Here is a 26111-nt window from a genome sequence, read left to right as displayed (position 1 = left end):
TGGATAAGGAGTGGAACGTTGCGGCGTACTTTGCGCCTTATCGCACACCAAAGCAGGAGTCGTGCCCTAGATCTGAAAGAGAATGTCGCAACGGGAAGGAAATTGCTTTGAGGAAGAGTGAAGAATCCGGAAATGAGCTCTCGACAGGCGAGGCTGGTGGTGGAATATCGCGGGCATGCAGGGGAAGGGATGATTGGGTATGTGACTTTTGTGGAGTAGAGTGCTTTTGTTGGACTGTTGAAGCCGATGTGACCGAAATTTGGTGACATCGTCGAAGCTGAAGGCTCGTTTGTAGAACGCGTGCCGATACCATGGCGATACTGGCACGTCAAATCTAGCCTAGTAACTATTGAGAGCTTGTCCAAACATTAGCATCTGATCGGTTCTTGCTGAAAGCACCTTTCTGATGCACGATTCCGGGTCGCTAATAATTTCTATCCAAAGTGGTTGGCGAGTGCTGTGAGTATGCTCCAGTGCCTCCACGTGGGGAAGGCGTCGAGGCGCAGGTGACGGTGTTGTGTCAGGCAGGCGGAGCACTGCGGAGAAGTACAAGGCCGATACCTCGCGTACGGTCTTGTACTGAGTGGCCGAATCCATGTGGTTGCTGGGGGACCACATGCTCTAGTCCTGGGCTAAACGACTCTCGGTCATTTGGAGAGTGAGATGATGTTGCGGCGCGTGTGGACGGTGTATAAATTAGGTTCGTGATTCTTTGCATCACAAAGGTCCGTGTATTATCATGTCATATGGTGAGATAGCTTGTTGAGGATGCGAAACGGTGTTAGATGATTGGTGTAATGATAAAAGACGCGCGTAATCTCATTCGTGCAAGCATTTCCTGGTGTGTTGCCTCCAATACTGGCACGGAGAGTCGAAACACCTTGCATTTGTCTGTGGAGGGTGAGATCAATTTGCTCAAGCGCCAGTGACGCAGGAGCTTGTATGGGAAGATAATGCTAGAACGAGACCGGAAACGTATAATCTCCCCTCAACCCGAGTGACCCGGAACAAGCAACAATGTGGAGTGGTAAAGGTCTGCACCGTGGTTGACGCGAAGCCACATTTGATGAGGCTGATTGACTCTTGTGTAGACTTCATCCTGCCTGAGAGGACATAACAAGCCATTCCTGGCAGTGTTCCGTATGGTCGTGAGAACTTGACGTTGAAGTCACCAATGGCTTGCATGAGGCTTCTTGTAGATAAAGTTCAGACGGCAGTGCGGTGGATCTTAAACCAGCAAAGTGTGTTCCTATATTGTTCCAAGGTTGGGTCAGCTAGGTCAGGCATCATTCAAATTGGGCAGTCGATGCGCTCAAGTCTACTTGTGCTGCCCGAGCAGGATACCGATATGGTTTCAATCAGCTTGATGGATGATGCGGCTGTCGTCGTTCAATTTGAGCGCCGGTGACCAGAGTAAGCCGAGGTAGCTGAGAGGTGCACGTTTTGCGACAGCTGCAAAGGACCAGGCCACGCGAGAGAAAAGGAGGCATCAGCGTCTCCATGGAGAAGGTTGTGGCGTGATGCTCATGCATGCGATTCAGACTTGAGTGTCGGCTTGCAGCGCAGTCGATATGGAACGATTTGATATAGGGCATGGACCTCCGTGTGGGGTTGCCCTGGTAGCGCGCCGCCAGAGAAGCGTGCCTTTTGCAACAGCTCGCTTCGCCCAGCTCCAGTACATCCACATACCTATCGTATGATGTAGGCTTTTCGCGATTGCTGGTGCAGCTTAGAAAAAAATCTTGTCACCGCATGCCTCGTGCGCGACACATATAGCTCTACCAAAACACCGTACCTTTACCAGCCGTTCCTGCACATCCCGAATTGCGACGGCTGCCGTGTGTGCTTCGTTACTGCGCGTGCCACAAACTAAATGCCTGCGTAACATGATCTCGGAGACCAGAAGCCGTGGTATTATAGGTAAATACGTCAAATACGGAACGTATGCTACACAACTCATGTCACTGACCATCAATTGGTCGGTCAACACGACCTGAAATTTGACTCATCTGAGTAAACGTCAAGATGGCGAATACCAGTATTCTCAGGTTGGGCGCAGGATTCCTGCTTTACATACCTACCGAGACGCTGCAGTCGGCATCGTTGTGTTTCGTCCGTATTAGCTTTTAGTATGGTTCAATTGGATGCCGTGGAAGACATCGATGACGGAAAAGACACGCATTGTTACCTCAAGATTCGACAACACTGGAAGACAAGGCATAAGGCGAGAAGTCATACGATCGGCTCAAAGAGTCTGGAATACTTTTGACTTACAGCCTCTAGCTTGCAAAAACCTCGCCATCTACAGCGGAATAATTCTTTTCGGCCCCTCTTAGAGTCAGCCCCATTGTTGGCTCCGTAGCGATCATCGACCTCGCGTATCCATCGGATCCACTAGAATTCGTCTGGAGATGTTCGCTCGACCATCGTAGGGGTCAGTCCACTCTGCAAGGGGAATTCGAATCATACCACAACTGGGTGATATACTCTCCATAGACATAATTGATCCGAGCTTGTACGCCTCAGCACACAATGGGTCCTACACGGTAATTTGCATTCCATGTTGCCTACGGATGAATCGACTGGAAACCGTTACTAGCCATCGCTTGTCCACTTACGCTCCGAGTATGAACGCGACAACATGCCACTTGTATGCTCCACTGCCGAAACTGGTAAGCGTATCGGGGCCACAAAAAGGTTTAGAGCGTCTGAGATATCTGCTCGTTGCAGAGACAGCGATAGGCATTGCAATCACAAGCTTCCAGCCACTGAATAAGCTTGCTACTCCAGATCGAGGTTTCATTAGGTGAATCTCTTCCAGAATACCAGAGAGTCATAAGATACGAGCTATATTACGTCATGATGAGCGAGTCTCATGAGCCATAGGAGGCAATTTGCTCTCCCGGATTGTTACTTATACTCACACCGCTTGATAATGGACATACAACATCTCTTTGCACCGATCTGTGCATAAACACAATTACAAGTCTGCTCGCCCTACTAAATGCTGTACTTTTGAGCTTGCCATGCACAGTCGACATACTTTATCCTTTTCAGAACCCACCCCGATGAGCATATGAACAACGGCGTGTCACACAACAGTACCTACACGCTAGACGCTGGACAAGCTACACACATTAGACCATCCAAATTTCATTGAGGAACGCTCGACAATGGGGCAGTCTCGAGAAGTTACAATATTCCTCAGCTTACCCGCTGCATTGCGAGGGCGAATCTATGCCGAGGTTCTGATATCACTCGAGCAAGGCCCAGAGATACTCCGCAGTTGCCGCCAGGTTGAAAGAGAAGCCCGGAAGTTCTTATACCAAAGACCCGTCAACTTTCCGACTCAACGTTCGATGTATGAATGGTTAGATGGAACACCTGAAGACCTCCTCGCCCAGGTTATCGATATCTCGGTGGCAGTTCAAGATATCGATCTTCGATCCATACTACATCCTCACGCGTCAACTATACTATCATCTGACCCCCATCAACTGTTTGCCTGGGAGCTGTACGACGCGGAAGTCAGTCGATTCACGTTGGCATTAAAGAGGCTGCCGCACGTTGAGACAATTGCTATCCAAGCATCCTCGAACTCTCCATCTCACCTTTATGACGAGTTCGTGTCTAAGATCTTGATAGAGTCGAGGTCGAATTTGCCGGATGCCAGAGTAGTACACGTCGTGAATCTGGGTTCACGTAATACAGTGGAGTGTTGAATAAGCTGCGAACTGGCTGTTCAGCATCGGCGGAAGCTTTACAGGGTTCGGGCTGATTCCACCGTTGGGGAAACTGCCCCCTTCATTGGTTCGGCTCATCGCGAGGCTGATGAAACTAACGGACGCCTACCGAACCTTGATGTAGAGGCAGTGTGATCTTCGCAGAGATCTGATGCAGGAGCGTATCGATACCCAAGCTGTCAAGCATCGCATGGAAGCATCCTATGTTGCTGGTGCTAATTGAATGTTGCGGACTGGTCGAGTTGGATATACAGGAACATCTTGGTTGAAGTATGAGGATTGTACGTCATCGCGTGTGTCTATCGAACTCGAGTTGATGCTCATTCGGCAACTTCCGCTAGTAGCTGGCTTGTGAGAGATCAATCCTGATTGTTTCGAGGTTATCCAAGCTCAGAACTGGGATGCATTGAACGAAGATATTATAAACGAGTATGCGAAAGGTGAGATGCCCAGGTCTTTTGATGAAGCTAAGACTGTTGGCACCAAGGTTATGCCTCATCAGCTTATCTGCGGGTTCGGGTTCGGGATCGTATAGGAGCGGAACGTTAAAAAGACATGCTGGCACTTCTAAGTCGCTTGAATTGTGACCTCGTGATACGACCTATCACATCCAAGCTATCTTCTGCGTGCAGTCAACCACTGCACGTCATTGTTAATCGCGATATTTCATCGTTTTTTTCTTTTTTTCTTGAGCTCATATCAACGTATACCGGGATGTGACAGTGTACTAGAGTTGCATGATGAGATCGTCGCGAAGATGATGAGGCGTTCTAGCATCACCCTTGGGTAAGTGTAGATGCTGGTCTGTTGTAACTTCATGCACTCGGTGACAGTGACTGGCAGTGCTGACTAGTGCGTATTTGTCAGCGCCGCTGGGCGGGGATCGGCCGTTCTGCTAGTAACGAAAGATCAGACCGATCGAGCATATGTCAGCAAAGTATTCCCTTGATCAGCCAACTCACAATGTCAAGTGCTGGTGTCGAAAAGCGTGGCTCTGCCTCTACTGTACGGGTAAGCAAGTTTTGATGTTTTCTCCCGGTCTAGTTCATCCGCGGCTCCATGCATCCGGCAAGGGCGCTCCCGACGCGACTCAGCCTCAACATCCGCGGAGAGCTATCTAGCATCGAATGTCGCTTCCAGAGCATTTTGTACGCGCCGATTTCCAAACTGACGCGTCTTTCAGGCTTGCGATCTGTGCCGCAAACGAAAACGAAGATGTGTATGGAATTCCGGCCCCCAAGGCTGCTCGCCATGCACCAATATGAAAGAGACGTGTACGACGACGTACACGCGGAAGCAGAGATCGAAACCACAGAGAGGGTATGATCTGAGTGCGTGCTCCAGTTTTCCAGTGTAGGCTAACGATGGTTTAGTAATCGCATAGTCGAGTATGAGAGTCGAATCAAGAGATTAGAATCGCTTCTACATGAGCGGAACGTCACACAACCTGAAATACGTCAACAACCGATCATGCAGGTCACAGACGCTTCAGTTCCGCTCTCGAAGTGGGTTGAATCATTGCGCCATGAGGTAGAAACCGGGCCTCAACCTCAGCTTCCGGACCTCAATCCCTTCGATCTAGAGGGTCTTTTGCAGGGCAGCGACGGAGTATTCGCAGATGAACTCGGTGCTCTGTCTATGGGCGACACTAGTCAAGGTTCTTCAGCATTAGACACTCCACTCCCGATTTCCTTAGATGGCATCCAGCCATCAGTCGACTTTCAGGAGGATGCTGCTTTCTTGCAGGGCGGGCATTTCGGGCCGAGATCGACCGAGGGGCTCAGTCCGCTCCCCCAGCCGACAACAACCAGTCCTGATAGTGATTGGTATCTCCCACCTCCAGAGCTTGGAACATCACTGCTTGCAGAGTTTCTGACAGACTTGAATACCGCCTATCCACTCTATCAGCCACATGTTATTGCCGACCATCTCCGGACGTGTTATGCAGGGCTGTCCGATGGCGCGGCAGTTGCTTGGACGAGCGCGTACATTGTCTTCGGTATGGCACATCATCTCCGCGGAATGAGTGTGACTGGGAACAGCTACGATATGGACATGGCTCAGTATTATCTCGCCCGCGCATATTCCACACTGAACACTCTTCTTGCGGCGCCACCGTCACTAGGACAAGTACAATGTCTTGTCGGATTAGCACTGCTCATGCTGGCCAGTCCTTGCAGCTATAAACAATCAGCGGGACACTTCGTCTCCACTGCACTACGTGTTATTAGAAGTCTCGTATACCAAGAGGAGAAGGACTGTCTCACTATAGAACAGCTAGCCAATAGCGCACAACAGCGTCGCGTTTTCTGGATCTGCTTTGTCAACGACACCACTCTGGCCATTTTGAATAACACACAACCTACACATAAACTCCAGGATATTGCCAATTGCTCTGACTTTGTAGCAGACGAACTCGGTGCACTTACTGCAGCCGAGGGTACGTGGCGAGTGCTCATATTTTGGCTGTTCACCAGGATAGCTTTACTTCAAGTCGAGGCTATCGATCAGGTGTTCTCCCGCAAGACAAGCAACAACACTCCTCTCGACTTGAGCGCTGCTACTTCCATTGTCTTCGCACGGCTGCAGGCGTTTCGCGAGCAACACCATATCTTTCACCTTTCCGCTGGTCAGATTCAACAATTATTATATCGGGCAGATATTTGTCACTGTATTGCGCTTGAGGCATACTACTTCGCTACTATATATCGGCTGCACGCGTTCATGGCCATGGATATAAGCTCGGAGATCAACCCTTTTGAGATGGATGGCTTGAGTAGGATGTCGAAGATGAAGCAACATAAATCATATTCGGAGGCGCGAAGACTTTTGAGTCTGTTGCCGGTAGCCCCGCGAGGCAATGTCGCCTTGTACTGGTAAGTGATATGCACGAGAGCTTCCAAGCTCAGCCGTGTAGTCAGCTACGACAAACAGTCGCTAACCACTTTGTAGGATGATACATTCCATTCTCATCGCAGCGCTCGTTACTATTCTTGCACACCATATTCAGAACCCAATGGCAGACGCCCTTTCGCCTACTGAATTGCGCATTTATCAGCAACTAGTTGCCGACCTCGATATCATGGTTGGTGCAGGCGACAATCCGGATTTGGCAGACAAGGCGACGTTCTGCAAGCGCTTATTATCAGCTTACGAAGCAAGATTCCGTGCTCAGAGGACAGGGGGTCCTCTACGCAGCATCGCAGTGACGAGCTAAGAAAGACTGCGTTGTTCGTTCGCAAACTCGCGTCAAAGGAATCAGTTGTCCTCCACCGCTTCTGTCATGTAAACCCGGACAGTGAATCGCTATTGCAGATACCCATCTAGATACAAAGCATGCAAAGCGCGGATTGCCTTGTCGTCCTTAACCCAGCTATTCGACCACCGGCACAGTTGTCGTACGTGGCTGAGCGAGCTACAGATCATCTCGTCCGTCCTTGAAGTTATGGTATGTCCCTCTCAGCTCTCGACGCAGTGTGTCAGCTTGGTATCATTGAGCACAAAAGTGGAGCTACTTAGGTGACGCTAACCCAACAAGCGCCAATCTCGGCTCACGCTTTCGCTCAGCTGCACCTGTTCGTCCTTAGAATCTAACAGTTCCTTGTCACTCACAATCCCATCGCATGTCTAACACTTTGATTGACCATCGCACGTAATAATTCTTGATGCGCGACACCGGTACCTCGCCTTATAAAGCCGCATGCGATGCGGAGAGAGCTTCAGCAGCCACCATCCTGCAGTCGGGCCACACAACCTATATCAGGTAGCAACCCCATGGCTAGTAGTATCACAACCCGCCCAGACCGGTCAAGGTGTTTTGCGCTGGGTTAATTAGATGGCGTTCATCGGCCAATCAAAGGCGGAGGGTGTGCGAAGCACGGCTAGGATTTGGGGGCCGACACGACAGCCTTGAGAACGCCTCTGTGACGATAAAAGTAGCGTGTACCCAGCATGGCTTTTGCCATAAACCAGCATATGGTTTAGCATCTATCGTTTTCAACAGGCTCGCAAGCTTTTCTGCGTAGAAGGCTTCCGAGTGCAAATCTCTCAGCCTCCGGCGAACCAGAGCTTCGCCGCCTTACGAAACCCTCGAAGCTTCATTGTGCTTACTGAAAAATGGGATTCAGGCGTAAAAATGACGAGCCGGACCCACCAGATCCAGTCTTCGACGAAGACCAGGACCTCAGCGAAGTTTGGCCGCAAGTCGTGCGGGAGTATGAGAACACCACCAAAACGAAGCTAGATCCGAAGATGACCTTCGAGAGCTTCCAGCTGCAGATCGACGCAAGCATCAAAGAGTCCACTACTAAGAGTCATCAACATGCTCGGAAGGTCCTCAACAATGTTGGAGTCTTTATCGAAAAGTTTGGGAGCATCCTCGCACAAGGAGCAGGTACAGTCTTTGGGCCCACGGCTCAATGCTGGAATGCAATAAGCTTCGTTATCCAAGCAGTACGGGGCTTTAACGACATGATGGATGGGTTCGTCACTTTAATGGAACGCTCATCAGCCTTCCTGCGGCGCCTTGTCCACTTTATGCAGCAAAAGATGGGCACAGATGGGACCTATCTACCGCGCGATCTTCGTAAGCCGGCATACGATATTCTTTCTCTATTCCTGCGCGTACTCCAATCTTCATACAAGCTGGCGACTAGCAAGAGAGAACATCTAAAAGCTATGGCAAAGGTCATTCTGTTCAACTCCGACGAGCAGGTTGCAGTCTCACTCACGCTTATGGAAGGTCTTATTAAAGATTTCACCATGGCTGAGATTGATGAGATCCTGTCGGACGTCAGAGGTGTAGCAAGGCATCTTGACAAATCTGAGGAAGAAAGGAAACAATACGAGGGAGAGGCTCGTGAATATCTCCAGGAGATATGCAAAGTTGGCGATCAGGTTCTTAGCATTACTCAGCAGATGAAGACTACTATGGACGGCCGAGCTAGCAAGGATCAACATAAAGACAACCTGCTCAAAATAGCAAACAGTCTGGGACTGAAGAAGGGTGACAGCTGGGAGACCTGGAACAAGCGGTACAGTGAGCTCTGCAAGACTCATGTGCCTGGGACAGGAGAATGGCTCAGCCAAGACGAGCCTGTATTCATCCAGTGGGCTGATCTCGATCAGCATGACAAAAAAGTCCTTTTCCTGACGGCTGACTCTGGCTTTGGCAAAACGCATCTCTTCAGTCACGTCGTTTCACATCTCGAAAAGAAATGCCGGACTCCGCGTGGACCAAATCAAGCTTACCTGGCCTATTACTACTATGGTGAAGACAAGGACGACTCTCTCGAACGGTGCATAGGATCTATCATTTACCAATTCGCAGCTGCAGATATCGGATATGCTGAAGCTGTCGTTGAAGAATGCGGGCGATCCTCAAGCATTGCGCGAGCCGAAGATCGATGGGAAAATCTCGTGTCAAAGCTACAGCATGCCATGAAAGGGACGTATTTCTTATGTATGGACGGTTTTGACAATCGTGGTCAATTAGACGCAGCGGGAACAATGGTGTCGACTATCTCACGTCGTGCTGTATCTCCAGCCGAGTCCAAAGGTGTCTCTCTACGTCTCTTCATATCCGGAAACGAAGACGCACTTTCTGAACTCTCACAAGGGGCCGAAATTATCCCCACCATTGTTCTTGGACCGCGTGGACACTTTGCCCGGCCCCCAGAACGAGCTGGTGACGATCTTGATATCTCATCGCCGTCAGAAAAACTACCAAATGCAAGTGATCTGAGAGCTGTCACAAGGGCGCGGATTAAGGATGTCTGCAAGATCAAACCCGATCTAAAAGCAATGCTTAGCGAAACGAATATCGAGCTTCTGCTGGAAGGCATCCGTGGAAACTATAAGAATCTTGAAGCAAAGATTACGGAGATCAACGCTTGTGACACCAAAGGAAAGGTTCAAGATGTTATTAATAACACGAGTGCCGACATGGATACTGTTCGAAGAAATACAGTGAAGGCACTAGATGCCCTTCTGACTTCACGTCAGGCTCAGGTACTTAACGGACTTCTTGTGTGGGTTGCTGGCTTGAGCTACCAGGAACCATCGACCAAGTTACTCGAAAGCGTTCTCTTTCTTATCCTTGGAGAAGAGTTCCTCCTTGCCGATCAGATTCGTACCACTTATTCGCCTGTGCTTGAAGTTGACAAAGAAGGTATAGTGGGTCTCAAAGACGGCATGAAAGATATCCTGTCCGCAAGCGATACGTCAGGCTCAGAATCAACGCTCTCTCAACTGCATGCCGAAGCAATCGGTAGTGCCGAAGTCAATCTCTGTCGTCGTTTCATCAAGAATGCTTGTGATCCGATAGATTACGCCAGATTCAGATTCGATGAATTCTTCGATGCCATGGCACAGAAAGTCCACATCCATCTTGACGGCGATAACGACGTGAACGTCGCTATCCTGGGCTTGTGTTTTCGTGGTCTTTTTGAAAGCCGGAAAGACGGAAAACTCGAAGAACTGTGCGACTATGCTTCAAAGTACTTCTACTATCACCTCAAGTTTCTAGTAGAGGCTCTCGACAATGACTTTGAGCCAAGTAGGAAGTTTTTGGCTGACATTGGGATGAAGGTGGTCGACCTGTTCTACGATTCCAATATGATCGATGTGTGGTTTATGGAGAAGAATTTGAATTGGCTGAAATGTGACTTTTTGTGGCAGGAGGACTACATTGATTCTCTACTGAGGTTACTGAAGAATTCGCAAGTAGCCAAAGGCTATGCAAGAGATGCAGACAAGAGTAAATGGGTCCAGGCTGCCATTTCCGGCAACGCAAACAAATACTCTATTTTCGAACGTGTCGCAGCACGCTTCGCAAGCCATTGGTTTAGCTCGACTGGGATAACAGAAAGAAACTATCTTTGGATTTCTTACGGCATAGTTGCCAAGGTAAGGGCTTCGTTATTGAGGCAAAGGGTTGGCTGACAGCAGTGAACAGGTACATAATCCAGATAAACCCTTCGAAGAATGGAATCCGCCTTCCCTTGTAGAGGCTGATAAGTTCATCTGCTGGGCAAAGGAACATATAGACACCAACATCGACAGCTTCACCTGGGATTCTCGCGTGGGTGCGACGTACATCGTGTTTGAGCATTACAAGGCAGCGATTGTTGCGTTGGATAGAGCCGAGCAACACTCTCAGACGAGCTGGGGGCTGTTATTCAATCTAGCAAAAGCCCATGAGAGCGAAAAGAACTATCGCACGGCAATCAAGTACATGCAAGACTTCAAGTCGTTTAACAAGTCATCTCCCGAGACGGACGATGATTACAAGACTGCTGGCTGGGAATTGCTTTTGCTGGAAGCAAATTGTTACCGACGGTGTCGTGAATACGACTCAGCCATCAAGTGTTTTCAGGATCTCTTAGACCAGGATATCGACGACAATTCCGATATGAGCTGGACTCATCTCAATGCTTTGGAAGGGCTCTTCACGACCTGGACTGAAGCAAAACGCTACCAGTCTATCACAGAATTTGTTCGCCAGTGGAAAGATTCGGCAGCCCAAATCCGTGGCCCCACTTATTGGCTGCGAAGGGCAGCATATTGGGATGATGTCCATACCAGCATTATCGTCGCCGCAAAGCTCGCCAGAGTCGTGGAAGAGATCATCTCTTTGTATCAGGAAGCTATTGATTGCAAGCTGGTTGACCTTTCCATGGCGGATGAGCAGGGGATAGATATGTCTGCCGATGTAACGGAGCAGCTGCAGTACTTTCAAGCTGTTCTTAGGTTCCACGGAAGTGGATCCCAGCATGATCAGCATCTGAGTATACAGTACTGGGAAGAGATTATCCGGCGATCTGACGAAAACCCAGCGTTGTATATGACGGCATGGACAGCTAGTCGCAAGCTAGCTCCGACTCTTCTCGACAAGGCAGTTGCTGAACTTGTGACGGCCCCGTCAAGTCCTTCGGAGAACTACATCAGCAAATTGGAGAAGCTTGCAAACTTGAATACTTCGGTAATCTGCAACCTTCGTCAAGGTTATAATGACCCTCGCCTCTGTTTGATAAGACTGTACTGCTTGAAGGGAGACCATTTCTCAGCTACTGTGCAAGCACAGGCTCGACTTTGCAGTGTATTCGACAAGTGGCCTGAAACTACAGATGACGATTCATTCCGGCTTCGTTTTGCGAACCTCGCCCAAACATTAACTGTTCTCGACAAAGATGAAGATGCTATTGCAGCGTGGCAAGCGATCGGGGCACCCAAATCGTTCAATACCTCATCTGTCGTTTCAGAGATCGTAGGTACTGTAGAGATCTCACAGCCAAGCTCTGGGGTATCTTCCACAAACGGTGTACCTGCAACTGTTGACAATAAGTCTGAAGACGTTGCAGAACTGTCCGCGTCGGCTACGAACACGACCAAGGCGTACATATCCGGTTATGGCTGCGACGGAAAGTGTGGGAAAGACTGGAGTGACATGTTAACTGATTGTTGGGTGTGCAAGCACTGCCTCTGCGTACAACTCTGCCCAGGATGTCATGAAAAGCTTCTGGCCAATGACCTACACCCTCTGGTCTGCAACAAGGACCACAAGATGCTGTTTTTACCGCCATTCGACTGGGATGCATGGCGCAGTAGGCCAGCAGAAATGATGACTGTTGGCCAGAAGTTAGTACCACGCGCAGAATGGGTGGACAAGATCTGCAAAGAGTTCAATGTGCAGCAGAACGAAATAGATCTGATCAAGATGGAGAAAGCCAGAGAATTGAAGGCTGCCAGTGTCATTGCGGTGCAATGGCGCAACAGATTACAGAGACTCAGGGCTAGAAAACAGGCGACAGCACCCAAACTTCGTCGAGTGAAGACAGTCGGATAGAAAGCTCATGCGATTTGTTGAATCTCCATCTTATCGTCTCTGAGAGCGGTGTCGCATGGGCCAGTCTTCTTCCTCTGAGACGATAAGATATAATCAACAAAAGCAAAGCGGTCTCTGGGCTCACGCAAATGATGGTGGCACACTACTGATCAGTCAAAGCTCGCATTTTGGTATTTCAGCCTCTCAGCTTCTCCATATCTCTCATTATATGCACCGCATCTTATTGACCATTTGACATCTGATGTAGTGAAGCATCGTAGTAGACCGGGAATAATATCGGTTGCGATGATGAGGTCATTAGGCAGTTCAGATTGTTACCCATTGGCCTGTAAGGGCCTGGACGCCTTGCGCATGCTCTACCCATGCCTGGCATCTTACCCTGCATGAACTTACCCTCTTTTCACATCTATTTGAGCCATGCATTAGTCTTGTTACACGAGTGACAAAGTCATGTGCGCTTTGCCACAGATAGGCCACCATGTCATCAGCATCGTTCACGATCCTCCTCGCTTGAACACAACTGCCCATTGCATTGGGTCGCGGTGGATATAACGGTGGTAGTGCATCTGTCGATGCGCCAAAAAGCGGTAACCCCTACATCTTCGCGGCGGACCGGGAGCTAGACGCCAACCTTCTTCGTCGCTCACGTATCGTTGAGGCCGGAGACGGGTTACACAACGAGCACGGCGCCGTGCAAAGCGAGTTTGGATACATTCTCAGCGTGGAACCAACAGTGAACAGAAAGCAACCCGCGCGAGCGAGCTTTGTGAGAAGAATTCTCTCCATCTTCAGAAAGACGGACAGGGCTAGTAGCAAAGTCAAGCCAAACATCAAGTGGGTGTCAGCGTCGCATCTTTATCATACAGCCCCTGAGGGCTTGGGCTTGGACCTGGCGAATAAATATCATCTGGAAAACCCGGAAGCACCAACACCTTGGGGTGATCAATACTGGAGGTACGAGTACAACTAGTCGAGTAAGAGTAGGGCCGCAAGCAGAGTGCAAAAATGCAACAAGAGAAGCATGCACCGAACTCGCCATGGCGACATCGGCGGTTTCCACCCGATGCTTCTTCCGAATTATTTCGGGACGATCAACTTCGGCAGCCAGTGCTCTCGCACGATTGGTGGAAGAGTCGGGTCGATTTCAATGCCTTCATCAACTCAATGGACGACAAGTCTTTTGGATATCTGTGTTTGATACGCGAATATGCGACACGCGCTCTGCAGGGTAAAGCTGCAGAATACAGTGGGCTATACAAGGCCATTGTGTCTCAAACGGCTCAAGAAGAAGACATGTCTCGTATGTCGGTCACCGAATTCGAGGCTGACGGGCTACGCTCGAGGACTTTTCTAACTTTTGACGACTTTTTGCTCTATATGCGTAAATCTTTCGAAGAAGGAGAGACGTCTTCGAGACACTTGTTCGTATTGGAAGACATGCCTGTGCGGTATATTTGTCTTCTAGGGTCAAGACTACGCATCCATCCTACGGTTTTTGCACACCATTATAGCACCGAGGAAAGTAGCACCCTATCAGACAACATCATTGGTCTTCCTTCTGTCGTCCAGACTAGTACGGAGAACGGCCTAGACTACGAGAGCAACGATGAACAGCTTCATAAGCCATATAAGAGACGAAGTTTCACGCTGAGGTATCCCATCGTCATGCCACGAGTGTCTTCAAAGCAAAATCCCGACCCAGTTAGATGCCCACCATGGCTCAAGCCTAACGACAGACTCAGAGACTAAAGCGCCAATCTACGATTCATAGTGCAGAGGAGCCTGGAAACACCGACCAGCTATGATCCATGGGATACGAGAGGCGAAATTTCTGAACTAGAAGGTCAGGTCACTTATTGGTACCGTGAGGTTGCAGAAAAGGGCTGGGAAGGTGAGTCTAATCTTGAGCTTCGTTCTTAGCTCAGTATACTTATAGTTGACTATGTAGGTCTTCTGCTGGTCGATCCATGCCTCAAAGACCCATCGCACCTAGCTGTTATTGATGGCAGCCCATACACGAATATCAGTCGAATAATCTGATATCCAGAGCTGGATGATGAGGAGAAAGCTGACATAGCCCTTGACCCGCCACAGTGGCATCCCAGTGCCGCCTTCACGAAGTATGTCTTGCACGACGATGTCATGATCCATTTTTGCGTCGCCAACGCTGGCCCAGGAGGGGATCCACTCTCCGTGACTCCATTCATCCGTGGCTTCTTGATTAGCAAATGGAATGCGCAGCTGAACCATATTCGCAGAAGCTATAGTCATACGCGTGCAGCGCTCTTTTCCAAAGTACCATCGTGTCATCGTGTAGGTACAGGCATTTCGGTCAGACGCACGGTGCTCTGGGGAGCAGACTGGAAAGAGTGGATGTTTGAAAAAATGACGCGGTTTACGACGGACCTTTACCTATACCGTTTGGAGGTTGAAACCAACATGCGTGCACTCGGTATCGATGTCGACGACCCACAAAGCTATGGATTCGTCGGTAAACGCGAGGCACAAATGTGGCAGTTTCTGCGTTCCACCTGTCTCGATTTGCAGGATATGTTCCAACAACTGACCAACTCATATACACAAGTTATTGCGCTGAGGGAGGCGCAGGCGAGTAATGCGCAAGCAAGCTCGATTCGCTGGCTCACTGTACTGGGAACCCTCTTTGTTCCTATATCAATCCTTGCAGGAATCATGTCAATGGGAGGCGAGGTTTTGCCGGGAGAAAGGAAGTTCTGGGTGTTCTTCGCTGTGGTCTGCCCTGTGTTGTTGATCATTGGCGCCGTTCTTATTGGGACATTGGGGCGGCGGGCAGTGTCGAATTGGTTATGTGCTCACGGCTTCATGACTTGACGTGACAAGAGGTCGAAAGCATCTCTAGTGTGTTGTCTCCGCAACATTGTACCAGGTGTCAGGCTTTGTTTAGTTCCAGTATTGTCAGAAAGACGGTATACCAATCTTTGTGTACACAATCATACCCACCCAAGCCGCTTACCCAGGAAACTTGATCCACCAAGGAGTGCTGTAATACCAGTGAACACGATTAGCGTGCCATAGCCACTATCATACGCAAAGCCAGCTTCCCCACGCCACGGAAAGCCATCGATCAAGGCCTCGCTGAGCGGACCCGACGCCACGTTGCCAACTCCTCGTCCTGCCGCCAGGCATGCGAAAACGATACTCGGATCGGCTGTGTCGCTCTTCTTGGTAACATCGCGCATGATTCCCGGCCAGGCGCTCGTGAAACTCCCTGCGAAGAAGCCGTAGATGAGGCAGAATATGTACAGTGGAGCCAGGGAATCGGAGAAGCCCCAGACGACGAAGACGCTGATGGTGGTGCCGATAGTCGAGATTAGAATGCAGGTTGTGACGTGCCATTTGTCTACGATCGAACCCATGGCGACGCAGCCGAAGACAGAGGCGATGTTGAAAAGGATCACAGTCAAGGCGCTAAGGGTGTTACTCTCGACGCCTATGCTGCGAGCAAACGTAGGGAGGTAGATAGACGGGAGAAAGAAGCCGAGAGCTTCGACAACGTTGCATGCTTGATGAACACCGAACGTTGACGTGCGAAGAAAGGCGAAGTCGATTTTGCGGGCGCGTTGCTTGGACCCAGGTGGGATACGTGGTCTAACGAAGTGGAGTAGCGGGGCGGTGAGCATGAACAGACAGATAGCCCATACGCGTAAGGTGGTGCGAAAGCCGTATCTGTGCAGCATCCAGTCCATGACAAGAGGTAGTATCACCCCAGCCAGGCCGGTGCCCGCCCACATGATTCCATATGCCAAACCCTTCCGCTTGTCGAACCACTCATCCATGTACAGAATACAAGGCGAGTAAGTCAAACTGCCTCCGAGGGCATATATGACTCCTTGTGAGACTATGAGCTCGGTAGTGTTGTTGCAGAGGGAGCTGAGGCCGAGGGCAAGACACATGACGAACAGACCGCCTGCCGTAGCCCAACGCTGAAGATGCGGCCATACTTTCAGCATGGAGAAGATGACGATTAGGTTGAGGTACATGATACCCTATCACGAGTGAGTGAAGCACGAGGTTCAAGCTAGCATATGACATACCATAGCGCAGGAGCCAACGACAGCAATGTTGTCGGAGCCAGCGAAAGGCTCGTGGGTCAAATAGTACTCCTGAAACACGCCATATGAGAACGGGAAGCCTTACTCGCATTAGCACTATCCTCTCTGATACGCATGTAGAGTGGAGCACGCGCTCAGCAGGAAGACCTACCCCACACCAGTGCTTCTACAACGAATGCTGCAGCCAGAAATAACCATGCACCTTTTCCACCATCCACGGGTGGTAGCGAGACTTGCCCTTGCTCGGGAGCATGTTCTCCCCGATCTGCAAGCTCGAGATTAGAAGAAGCTAGAGTACTCATCGTAACTGCTGAATGTTTGAGTATGCGACGTGAGAGACATAGTCGCTTTTGTATCGTTGGAATACTGGCCCCGGCGCTAGACTGTAGAAGTTACATGTAGGGCGCGTTTGCTTGCTTTTGAGGCCCGTGCTAAGCTGTCTCAGCCACACCCTACGTGTCAAAGCAATCGAATGGCATATCAGAGAGATGGCGGAGACGCAGTATGGCTTACGTGGGTCCGAGTCTTGCCATAGATGCGACAATGCGGTGCGCGACAAGAAGGGCCTCGTTAGCTCCTCGTTCGGAGAAATCGAGAAGCTTATGGTGCGCTGTGCGTACACGATCCTAGACCAGGTGCCGGTTGTTCAGCGACGCCGCTGGCGCTCCATGACTGAGTTAGCTGACTGAGACCGACAAGACGTACCTTCTACAAATCGTCGTTCGAGCCGCCCAAGAGCCCTGCCACCTTGCTCTTGTAACGAGGGCTCCGCTCGGCTCGAGGTTGCATGTCCAACTGCTAGCCTGTCTCTTTGCGGTATTGGTACATATCTGCCCTGCGTCTACAAGTACAGTGTACCGAACACGTTAACGGATCTGGGAGCGTTAAAGCCGGTGATGCTGACGCAAGAACGAATTCTCACATACGTGACCCCCATGATCATGACCATCTGACACCAGGCAGATAAACAGGGGAAACGCGAGTATTCCCGTTCTTCAATAAGTGAGACAAAACCTCAAGATCATATACTAAGCTTTCACATCTATACGTGTTCTGTCAAAACATCTTTAAAATGTTGTCACTGGTTAACGTCTTCCGTACGTTTCATGTATGCACACCAAAACTGAGCCAGCTACTCTGAAAAAGACCGCGGACGCCGTCAAAGCCCTGCTAATATCAATGCAGCTATCCCATCTACCATCAAATCTTGCTCCATCGCATTCTCGACTAGTCCTCGTGAGCGGTTGAGAAGCTTCGCTTGGGGACGCCACGCGGGGTACTAAAAGCTTAGCCAGTTAGACCATCGTGAAATCGATAGAAGACTGCATAGGCCAGACGAGACTGCTCGATACACAGCTGAACCTTGCGCTACGGCAGAATGCATTGCTACAACAAATTAACATGGCGACAGTGCTGGCTTTGCTTAGGCCGACACTAGATATCGGATGCCTGATCAGGTATATAGCAACTCAGATGCTTGCGTAATCTTCTCGTTTGAAGCGCTTCCAAGTCGTAGCTGTTCACTATGCATGTCACTTACTTTAACATTTTCTTCGCCCTCGCACTTACAGCGAGTGGTATACCCACACCTCCCAAGTCTTGTTACCTACCAAAGCGTCTGATCGCGCTTGAAGAGCATGTCACGTCGCCATCTTTGGAAGCTGAGGTGGTTGCCGCAGGCATAGTACAGCGCTACCCCGGTGTACTGGAAAAGCTTAAGGACGTTGGAGCCGGTCGACTCGCTGCTATGGATGCCGGCCACTTGTCTATGCAAGTCCTTGCCCAGCAGTCTGCCACGGGTTTGGACGACCCCGAAGGATGTCGCGCAGCAAATGATGCTGTTCGCTCAGCAATCAGAGCCAACCCTAAGCGCTTTGCTGGCTTTGCCGTCCTGCCTATGTCGCTGCCGGAAGAGGCTGCTGCGGAGTTGAAGCGCAGCGTTACAACGCTTGGTTTCAAGGGTGCGATGATATGGAATCACCTCAAAGACGGCACGTACTACGACGCTGCACGCTTCGATCCAGTCTTTGCAATGGCGCAGGAACTTGATGTACCGCTGTACCTGCACCCTGCCGCGCCGACTGCCGATATTGCGTCCAAGCTGTTCGCCGGAAACTACCCTGCTGCCGTGGCTGGGCGGCTTGGGACGAACTCGTGGGGATGGCACGTCGATGTCGGGACGCATGTCTTACGGCTTTACAGCGCAGGCTTATTCGATCGATTTCCAAAGCTGAAATTGATCATCGGACATAACGATGAAGGACTGCCGATGTTCATTGATCGAATCGACTCGACAGGTTTGCGTAACGATACGACGTTCGGTCGGGTGTGGAGTACAAACATCTGGAGCACGACGAGTGCTTTCTTCACTGTGAGGCAGTTTGAGCAATTGAGGCAGGTAAGCCCAGTTGAGAGGATTATGTATTCGGTCGATTACCCATTCAGTACGAATACAGATGGATGGGCATTCGTCGAGAAGTTGGCGCAGGCGCAGGTCTTGACTGACGCTGAGATGGATATGTTCGCGTGGAAGAATGCTGAAACATTGTTGAAGTTGTGACGGATTGGTGCGATAGAATCAGCGATCTAATTGAGCGATGAAATGGCAATTATTGAAGACGAATATGTATTGAAGCTGATAGAAGGGGTCGATGATGCAATCTTGGACCCCATGTTCGAATCGCGCTTATACATAACAGGAGTAGCTTCTCAATTAGCGCGACGCGCCCCCCATTCCAACGCGTCTCCTCGAATGTCGTTCTCGAGCTCGTCAATAGTTCAGCTCCACCCGCCTGCCGTCTCCAGCATCGATGTGGCATCAACCTAGCGCTTAAATATCCTCAGGTCCTGCAAGGCCCAGTGCTTGCCTACGAGTCGGCGCATCCGCCTTGAAGAACGGCTTCTCTGCCAGCGACGTTACCCTCGTTCCGTGCCTTGGCTCAATCCCTCCATAGTCCCAGCTCGCATTATGGATGGTGATTCTGTTGTCCCATAATGCAGAGGTTCCCGGAGTCCATCGGAATCGCACCTGGATATCGACGTTGTTCTCGTATACATCGAATAGATAGTTGAGAATGGCATCACTCTCGGCCTTATCGAGTCCGACAATGCGGTCGGTGAATGCGCGGTTGACCCAAAGAGCTTTCCATCCGGTTGCTGGATGCACACGGACGATTGGATGAACGCGTTCGATGTGCTTCGGGCCAGCGCTAGTATTCTCACGATCAAGATACGGGTGCGCGCTGCGATACACTGCTTCTCTGCCGTCGATGATCTTCCGGAACTCTGGAGAAAGCTTCTCATACGCGGCGTAGCCTGAAGCCCAAAGAGTGTCGCCTCCAATCTTTGGAATAGTATCGTTGTGGAGATGAGTCACGCTAAAACGAGTCAGGAATGAGGCGCTTCATCTGAAATAGTACCACTTACCCGGCGGGCTGGCGTTCGTGCACCAGATCGGTGTGCCACCTGGACGCTCCGCCTGTCTTCCTGAAGCTTGCTGGCACCTCGGTAGCCTGAAGAGCAGGCCAAAGAACGGTCACTCCTGGTACACCGGGTACGAAGGGAACTTGCGGCTTCATCTGCTGTCAGCATGGCAACTATAGCACGAGCGGTACAACTTACGTGAACCTCGATTTCGCCATAGTACTCGCCAAGCTTCTTTTGTTCTTGGGGCGAGAGGTCTTGGTCACGAAAGAACACTACACTTCTTTCGGCGATCAAAAGACCAAGCTCATCCTTTTGTTGGTCTGTAAGGTCCTTCAGTTGAAGTCCAACAATCTCCGTTCCAATGTGTGAGGTCAAGTGGATAATCTCCTTTGCAGCGCCGAACAGCGCCTTCTTCTCTGGGTCAGCTCGAGAACCTGGATCAATGTGCTCACGATCATAATCCCTGATCTTGTACACATCGTCAAGATAGAGTGGTTTCGCTGGCCTGTATGGATAGCCGGCCGATAAATCGATACCAGCTTTCTCAAGCCTCTTCCTGGCAGGTTCTGGTAACCCTAAAGAGTCTTTCCGTGGTTGAACAGTATCCTTCTCCTGGATGTGCTCGTGAACAGGAATTGCGATTGGAGCCATGATGAAAGTCGTTTGTGATGCAGTTGTGCAAACATCACCACTCGCGTTGCCATCATTCTTATATCCTGGACTCGTTTTACCCCACTTCCTGCTCGTTGTTCGCTCACTAATTCAAGTTACAAAAATGGTCGAGCGATATGGCGGCGTCGCGTGCTGGTTGCGACATGTGTTGCGGGGTTGATCACATCATAATTTTGCAGATGACGAATATCCAGTCAACGTTTCTCATGTTATCGCTCGGAGAAACTTCGCTTCACCCCAAGTGCACCAAACTGTGGAGTTCGCATGTTACCCGCAGGTAAATGTGTCGGTTCCGACTGTCTGTTGTTCTCGTAACGAGGGCTTCCCATGATGCCATTCGTATCCACCATCACGCGTTGTGTCTACTCACACCACAACGGAGATATGCTCAACGCTGACAAACTATGTAACGAGAATTTGCACGAAGAATGCTGACATGTAGATGCCTTTCGATGTCGGTTCCAAGAAGGTGTGTCGAAGTGACCGTCGGTTAATGATTCCGGGTCGATACAACACCCAGACTGCGAGGATTTTCCTGCTGTTGTCTCCCCAATATCCAGAGCATGCCTTTCCCGAGTAACCGTGTTGCTGTAATCGGCGCAGGCATTAGTGGTGTCGTTGCTGCAGCGCATCTCAAGAAGGAGGGCATTGAGGTCGTAGTCTTTGAGCGATCTAGTGCTGCAGGAGGCATATGGTACTTGACCCGAAAATCTTGAATTTCCAGCTGAACTGACTAGATGAAAGGCGTTACGACGAGCGAAAGCCCTTGGAGCCATCATATTCAAGTGCGAGGCGTTCGAGAGCTGACAGTGTTCACGCAAGCGAAGACCTGGAAGATGTCGAAAGCCTGCTTCATGCGCCACCAGGGTACGTACCACAAGAATATCTATTGAATTGTACGTTCGAATGACTTCCCACAGTCCGTGTTACGTGGGCCTCAAGAACAACGTGAGTACACGTTTGTTAGAAACCACCTTGAACCAGTTTCCACCCGGGACCGAGGATTATGTAACGCACGATGTCTTGTGCGACTACATACAGGCTACTACTCTCTCAACGGGGGTGCATGAGTTGACACAGTACGACACCGATGTGAGAAGCGTCACCAAGAACGGTAGATCATGGACTGTCGAGACTGCGACTTTGCAGACCGATGCGCAAGGTGTGTTAAGGCGACACGAATCTTCCCAGGTAAGCACCTTGTGATTGTAGACTCATCTTCGCGATAATAACCTTGGGCTAGAACTTTGATGCTGTAGTAGTTGCATCTGGTCATTACCACGCGCCGAGGATTCCTGATACGCATGGACTCGCAGACTGGAAACGACAATTTGCCGACAGAGTACAGCACTCCAAACTTTATCGAAAGCCCGAGAATGCTCATAACAAGGTGCGTACAGATCCGATTAAGAAGGGTTATGTTATCTCGGCCTGACTTTACTCCAGAACTATCTACTTGTCGGTGGGAGTGTGTCAGCAACGGATATCGCGCGCGAGCTCAGCCCGTATGCAAACAAGATCATACAAAGCCAAAGGAACGGAAAATTCGACCTGCCTCCAAGCATGCTCCCAGATAACGCGTACCGCGTCGATGAGATAGTATCGTACGACGAACCACGAGTGAACACATTAGCCTCACTGAAGGACACTCAGCCGATTCCAGCTACCGTCACGCTGAAGTCAGGTGCAAAGATCTGTGACATTCATCATGTCATACTTTGCACAGGTTACCACCTAACACTGCCTTTCCTATCTCAGCTCACCTCGGACGAGACACCAGTCGATCAGGCCGACGATACGCTACTAGTGACAGACGGTACACAGTTTCACAATCTGCACAAAGACATCTTCTTCATCAATGATCCAACGCTCGCCTTTGTCGGTGTGCCGTTCTTCACAGCGACGTTCACGTTGTTCGAATTCCAAGCCATGGTTGTTGCAAAGGTACTCTCGGGACAGGCAAAGCTTCCAAGCAAAGATGCGATGAGATTAGAATATAATGTCCGAGTTGAGACCAAGGGTTATGGCAAGGCATTTCATAGTTTGAGAGACCAGGAAGCGAGCTATGTTAAAGAACTCATAGCTTGGGTAAACTCTGATTTGGAAAAAGCAGGCAAAGAGCGACTGCGTGGGCATTCTGATAAATGGCATTCTGCGAAAGCAGAGCAGGTGGAGAGGATGAAAGCTTTCTTTGCCAATCCAGGCATTGAACGGCAACTCGAAGCGACATGTTTATAGCAGAATGTATGAATGTGAGCAATTTCGCAGTTCCACGTAGCAATGTGCCCACGGGTTCTGAACCACAAACGCGCCCATGACTTCATGCTGCTCCAATGCCTAGATCAAGACTAAGACTTGCGCAGATACTATTCAGGTATCACCAAAGTGCATGAGAGGCATTACAAACATCGGCGTTACTCGCTTGGCTATCACCTGAGTCAGGCACGCCATATGCATGCCTGATCACGACACGCGACACCACAGCATTGCCATGCATCGCGGCGATCTTCTCACATCTTAGCATCAGACACGCAATATTAGTTTATGCTTGTTGGGTCCAGGCTAGCTACGCGGATGAATCGACCCCACGCGGACCCTGCCATTACGCCATAGCATCCCCAGTATGTCGAATCGCGCTACGCTTCCCACTATGCAGCAACCACTTGCCACTGGCGTGCTGAACGCCATGCCGGCAAGCAAAAGCCGTAGACAGTCTTATCGATTGCAGAGAGGGCTTGTGTTGCTTGCTCGATAAAGCTGAGGCTTTCGCCAATACTCTTACCCTAGAGACACGCTTCATACCGATAGTCCACGAACATGGGTCAACCTCAAGACGTCTCGACGGAAGTCAACCCTGCAATAACGGTCATTCGGTCTGACGAAGAGCTGAAAGCGAAGCCGCACAAGTGGTATTACTACCTTTGGGATACCCTGGACAAGCCGAAAGAAGAACGATGGTTCATGTTCAAGCTCGACGCTGCTTTGCTCACTTTTGCGTCTTTGGGGTACTTTATCAAGTACCTCGATCAGTCGAACATCAACAGCGCCTTCGTGTCTGGAATGTATGTAGCAAGAACTTGTTGTGGAAAACTGGCTGATATTGCGACAGGAAGGAGGATCTTGGGCTTTACGGCAACCAGCTCAACTACATGCAAACCTGCTGGACTGTTGGCTATGTCATCGGCGAATTACCCAGCAACATCATCCTGACTCGAGTGCGCCCATCAATTTGGATTCCAGCTATGGAGGTATGACAGCCTAGTAACGCGGTTGTGGAAACTATGTACTAACAGCAACAGCTTACATGGGCCGTCTTGACATTCTGTCTTTGCCGCGCGAACAACGCAGAAACCATCTATGCCTTGCGCTTTCTTATAGGTCTTGCTGAAAGCACATTCTATCCAGGCATGCAATACATCATCGGGTCCTGGTATCGAAGGGAAGAACTTGCCAAAAGATCTTGTATCTTCCACACCAGCGGTGCCATCGCGACAATGTTCTCTGGATACCTGATGGCTGGTGTATACAAGCTCGATGGACGCGGCGGCTTCAAGGGATGGCAGTGGCTGTTCATTATCGATGGTGTCATCTCCTTACCTATCGCATTGCTTGGCTTCTTCGCACTACCCGATCTTCCCGAAATCTCCAAGCCCTTCTATTTGACGAAGGATGAAGTCGCATTCGCCCAGAAGCGCATGGAGCTCGAAGGCCGGCAAAAGCGGAAGCCTTACACCAGAGCCAAGGTCAAGAAGATCTTTACATCGTGGCATATCTGGGCTCTCGTTCCGCTCTATGTGTTCTTCAACAACGGTACCTCGGGTGGACAACCGGTATTCCAGCAGTTCCTCAAAGCCAGCAAGGACCCGAAGTATACCGTCAGCGAGATCAACACTGTAAGTACTGCTATACCATCGTTTTGTTGAAGCTTTCGTTAACATGGTTCGCAGTACCCAACTACCACCAATGCAGTACAAGTCGTTACCACACTCTTGTATGCATGGACGAGCGATAGTATCCTCAAAGGATCCAGATGGCAACCGATCGTCTTCGGTGGATGCATGAACATCATATGCTCTACTAGTCTTGCGATTTGGGATATCCCCATCAAGTGGAAGTGGGCTTGCTACATTCTCTCCGGCTTTGGTGGTGGTCTTTCCGGCTTATGTTTTGCATGGGCTCATGAGATCTGCACACACGACAACGAGGAACGAGCTATTGTCGTGGCAGCTATGAATGAGATGGCTTATGTGCTACAGGCATGGCTACCACTTCTGGTTTGGAAGCAGGTTGAGGCACCTCAGTATCGCAAGGGTTTCATCACGGTCACATTCTTGAGCGCTGCGTTGATTGCCACTGCGCTTATAATTCGGCTACTGCACGCGAGAGAGGTGGCCAAGAGACAGCATGCCCAGACAGTTGATTACGATGAACGAACTAGTTCTGATGAGGAGTTGTCCGGGACGGCTAGTGATCCCGAACTTAGTGGTGTCAAGGCCCTGTAAGTGATGTGGTCGTTACCTGTTAGATAGAGAATCATTGGAGGGTTATAGTCACGTCACGGTTGGAGAATGAATCGTTTAGGTTAGTCACAAACGATAGGATGAAACCAAGAAGAAATAGGGTCATCATTCTGTACCAGTGGAGGTAGCTCATCATAACCGCATAGTCGACGCCATACTCACTCAGTTTCATAACCTTGCTTTCTTCAGAGCGGATGTTCCCAGCCAGAGTGTCGATTCGATACCAAATGAGCCAAAAGAGCGCTTTCCACCATCAATGTCCTCACTCGTCTCAATAATCAGGTCAGAGAACCCAATACCCCGAGTTTTCTTTCTTTCCAAATCATATTCGCTTCGTGCAGCGCGCACAATCACCTTGGCTCTAGCAAGCCCTTCCGGGCGACTTATATCAAGCGCAGCGTCTCCATCTGTGCCCTTGGACAAGGTATCGTTGACTGCACCCATACACTCTTCTGCAGGTATGGTCGTGCTTGTCAAGGCGAAATCGATCAATCCGTCCTGTTTGGGTCCCCACACTCTCATAGGTTTGGTTTTGTCATCAAGTGAAGGTGGCGTGTCATACCAGTTGAAAAGCTCCAAATAGGTGCCATCGGAGAAAATGATTAGTTTATTGCGCGAGGCCTGGCCGTTATACTTTCCGCCCTCGATGATAGTAAAGTTGGTGGTGAGCCACTCAGGCAGGTTTTCGAAGAATGGGGTAGGTACACGAAGAACGATGTGACCGAATTCTGTTCTGGTCATCTTGGGGTAGTACATGGTTGGAGTGATGTTGAATGTAGAGTGTGGTGAACGGCGAATGTGACAGGTCTTTATA

The 26111-nt window shown here is 50.0% G+C and overlaps 11 protein-coding genes across 11 annotated transcripts; 7 read left to right on the top strand and 4 right to left on the bottom strand.

Annotated features, from left to right (window-relative positions):
- Positions 1-5004: 5004 nt before the first annotated feature.
- On the top strand, positions 5005-6960 carry AA0111_g682 (hypothetical protein; the record flags this gene model as incomplete). Its single annotated transcript, XM_028653084.1, has 3 exons — positions 5005-5063; positions 5117-6619; positions 6696-6960. 3 exons carry the CDS (start codon positions 5005-5007, stop codon positions 6958-6960), a joined length of 1827 nt encoding a protein of 608 aa, XP_028511716.1.
- An 899-nt stretch (positions 6961-7859) lies between these two features.
- On the top strand, positions 7860-12588 carry AA0111_g681 (hypothetical protein; the record flags this gene model as incomplete). The annotated part of the gene is made up of 2 exons (XM_028653073.1): positions 7860-10649; positions 10699-12588. The coding sequence occupies 2 exons, from the start codon at positions 7860-7862 to the stop codon at positions 12586-12588; spliced, it is 4680 nt and encodes a 1559-aa protein (XP_028511717.1).
- Positions 12589-13593: 1005 nt separating this feature from the next.
- Positions 13594-14337, top strand: AA0111_g680 (hypothetical protein; the record flags this gene model as incomplete). Its single annotated transcript, XM_028653062.1, has 1 exon — positions 13594-14337. The coding sequence occupies one exon, from the start codon at positions 13594-13596 to the stop codon at positions 14335-14337; it is 744 nt and encodes a 247-aa protein (XP_028511718.1).
- A 240-nt stretch (positions 14338-14577) lies between these two features.
- On the bottom strand, positions 14578-14838 carry AA0111_g679 (hypothetical protein; the record flags this gene model as incomplete). The annotated part of the gene is made up of 1 exon (XM_028653050.1): positions 14578-14838. One exon carries the CDS (start codon positions 14836-14838, stop codon positions 14578-14580), a length of 261 nt encoding a protein of 86 aa, XP_028512278.1.
- Positions 14839-15027: 189 nt separating this feature from the next.
- On the top strand, positions 15028-15438 carry AA0111_g678 (hypothetical protein; the record flags this gene model as incomplete). The annotated part of the gene is made up of 1 exon (XM_028653039.1): positions 15028-15438. The coding sequence occupies one exon, from the start codon at positions 15028-15030 to the stop codon at positions 15436-15438; it is 411 nt and encodes a 136-aa protein (XP_028512410.1).
- Positions 15439-15557: 119 nt separating this feature from the next.
- Positions 15558-16981, bottom strand: AA0111_g677 (hypothetical protein; the record flags this gene model as incomplete). The annotated part of the gene is made up of 3 exons (XM_028653028.1): positions 15558-16613; positions 16662-16759; positions 16831-16981. 3 exons carry the CDS (start codon positions 16979-16981, stop codon positions 15558-15560), a joined length of 1305 nt encoding a protein of 434 aa, XP_028512280.1.
- Positions 16982-18204: 1223 nt separating this feature from the next.
- Positions 18205-19239, top strand: AA0111_g676 (hypothetical protein; the record flags this gene model as incomplete). Its single annotated transcript, XM_028653017.1, has 1 exon — positions 18205-19239. The coding sequence occupies one exon, from the start codon at positions 18205-18207 to the stop codon at positions 19237-19239; it is 1035 nt and encodes a 344-aa protein (XP_028512279.1).
- Positions 19240-19509: 270 nt separating this feature from the next.
- On the bottom strand, positions 19510-20756 carry AA0111_g675 (hypothetical protein; the record flags this gene model as incomplete). Its single annotated transcript, XM_028653006.1, has 3 exons — positions 19510-20056; positions 20106-20251; positions 20301-20756. The coding sequence occupies 3 exons, from the start codon at positions 20754-20756 to the stop codon at positions 19510-19512; spliced, it is 1149 nt and encodes a 382-aa protein (XP_028512411.1).
- A 584-nt stretch (positions 20757-21340) lies between these two features.
- On the top strand, positions 21341-23015 carry AA0111_g674 (hypothetical protein; the record flags this gene model as incomplete). Its single annotated transcript, XM_028652995.1, has 5 exons — positions 21341-21471; positions 21522-21644; positions 21698-21968; positions 22021-22167; positions 22224-23015. 5 exons carry the CDS (start codon positions 21341-21343, stop codon positions 23013-23015), a joined length of 1464 nt encoding a protein of 487 aa, XP_028512281.1.
- Positions 23016-23594: 579 nt separating this feature from the next.
- AA0111_g673 (hypothetical protein) lies at positions 23595-25279 on the top strand (the record flags this gene model as incomplete). The annotated part of the gene is made up of 4 exons (XM_028652984.1): positions 23595-23839; positions 23887-24025; positions 24077-24670; positions 24725-25279. The coding sequence occupies 4 exons, from the start codon at positions 23595-23597 to the stop codon at positions 25277-25279; spliced, it is 1533 nt and encodes a 510-aa protein (XP_028512283.1).
- A 186-nt stretch (positions 25280-25465) lies between these two features.
- Positions 25466-26053, bottom strand: AA0111_g672 (hypothetical protein; the record flags this gene model as incomplete). The annotated part of the gene is made up of 1 exon (XM_028652973.1): positions 25466-26053. The coding sequence occupies one exon, from the start codon at positions 26051-26053 to the stop codon at positions 25466-25468; it is 588 nt and encodes a 195-aa protein (XP_028512282.1).
- Positions 26054-26111: the final 58 nt, after the last annotated feature.

Source organism: Alternaria arborescens (assembly GCF_004154835.1).
Source record: "Alternaria arborescens strain FERA 675 chromosome Unknown contig_1, whole genome shotgun sequence".
Lineage (NCBI taxonomy): Eukaryota > Fungi > Ascomycota > Dothideomycetes > Pleosporales > Pleosporaceae > Alternaria > Alternaria arborescens.
The sequence above is the reverse complement of the archived record's forward strand: the minus strand, read 5'-3'. Positions and strand labels throughout refer to the sequence as shown.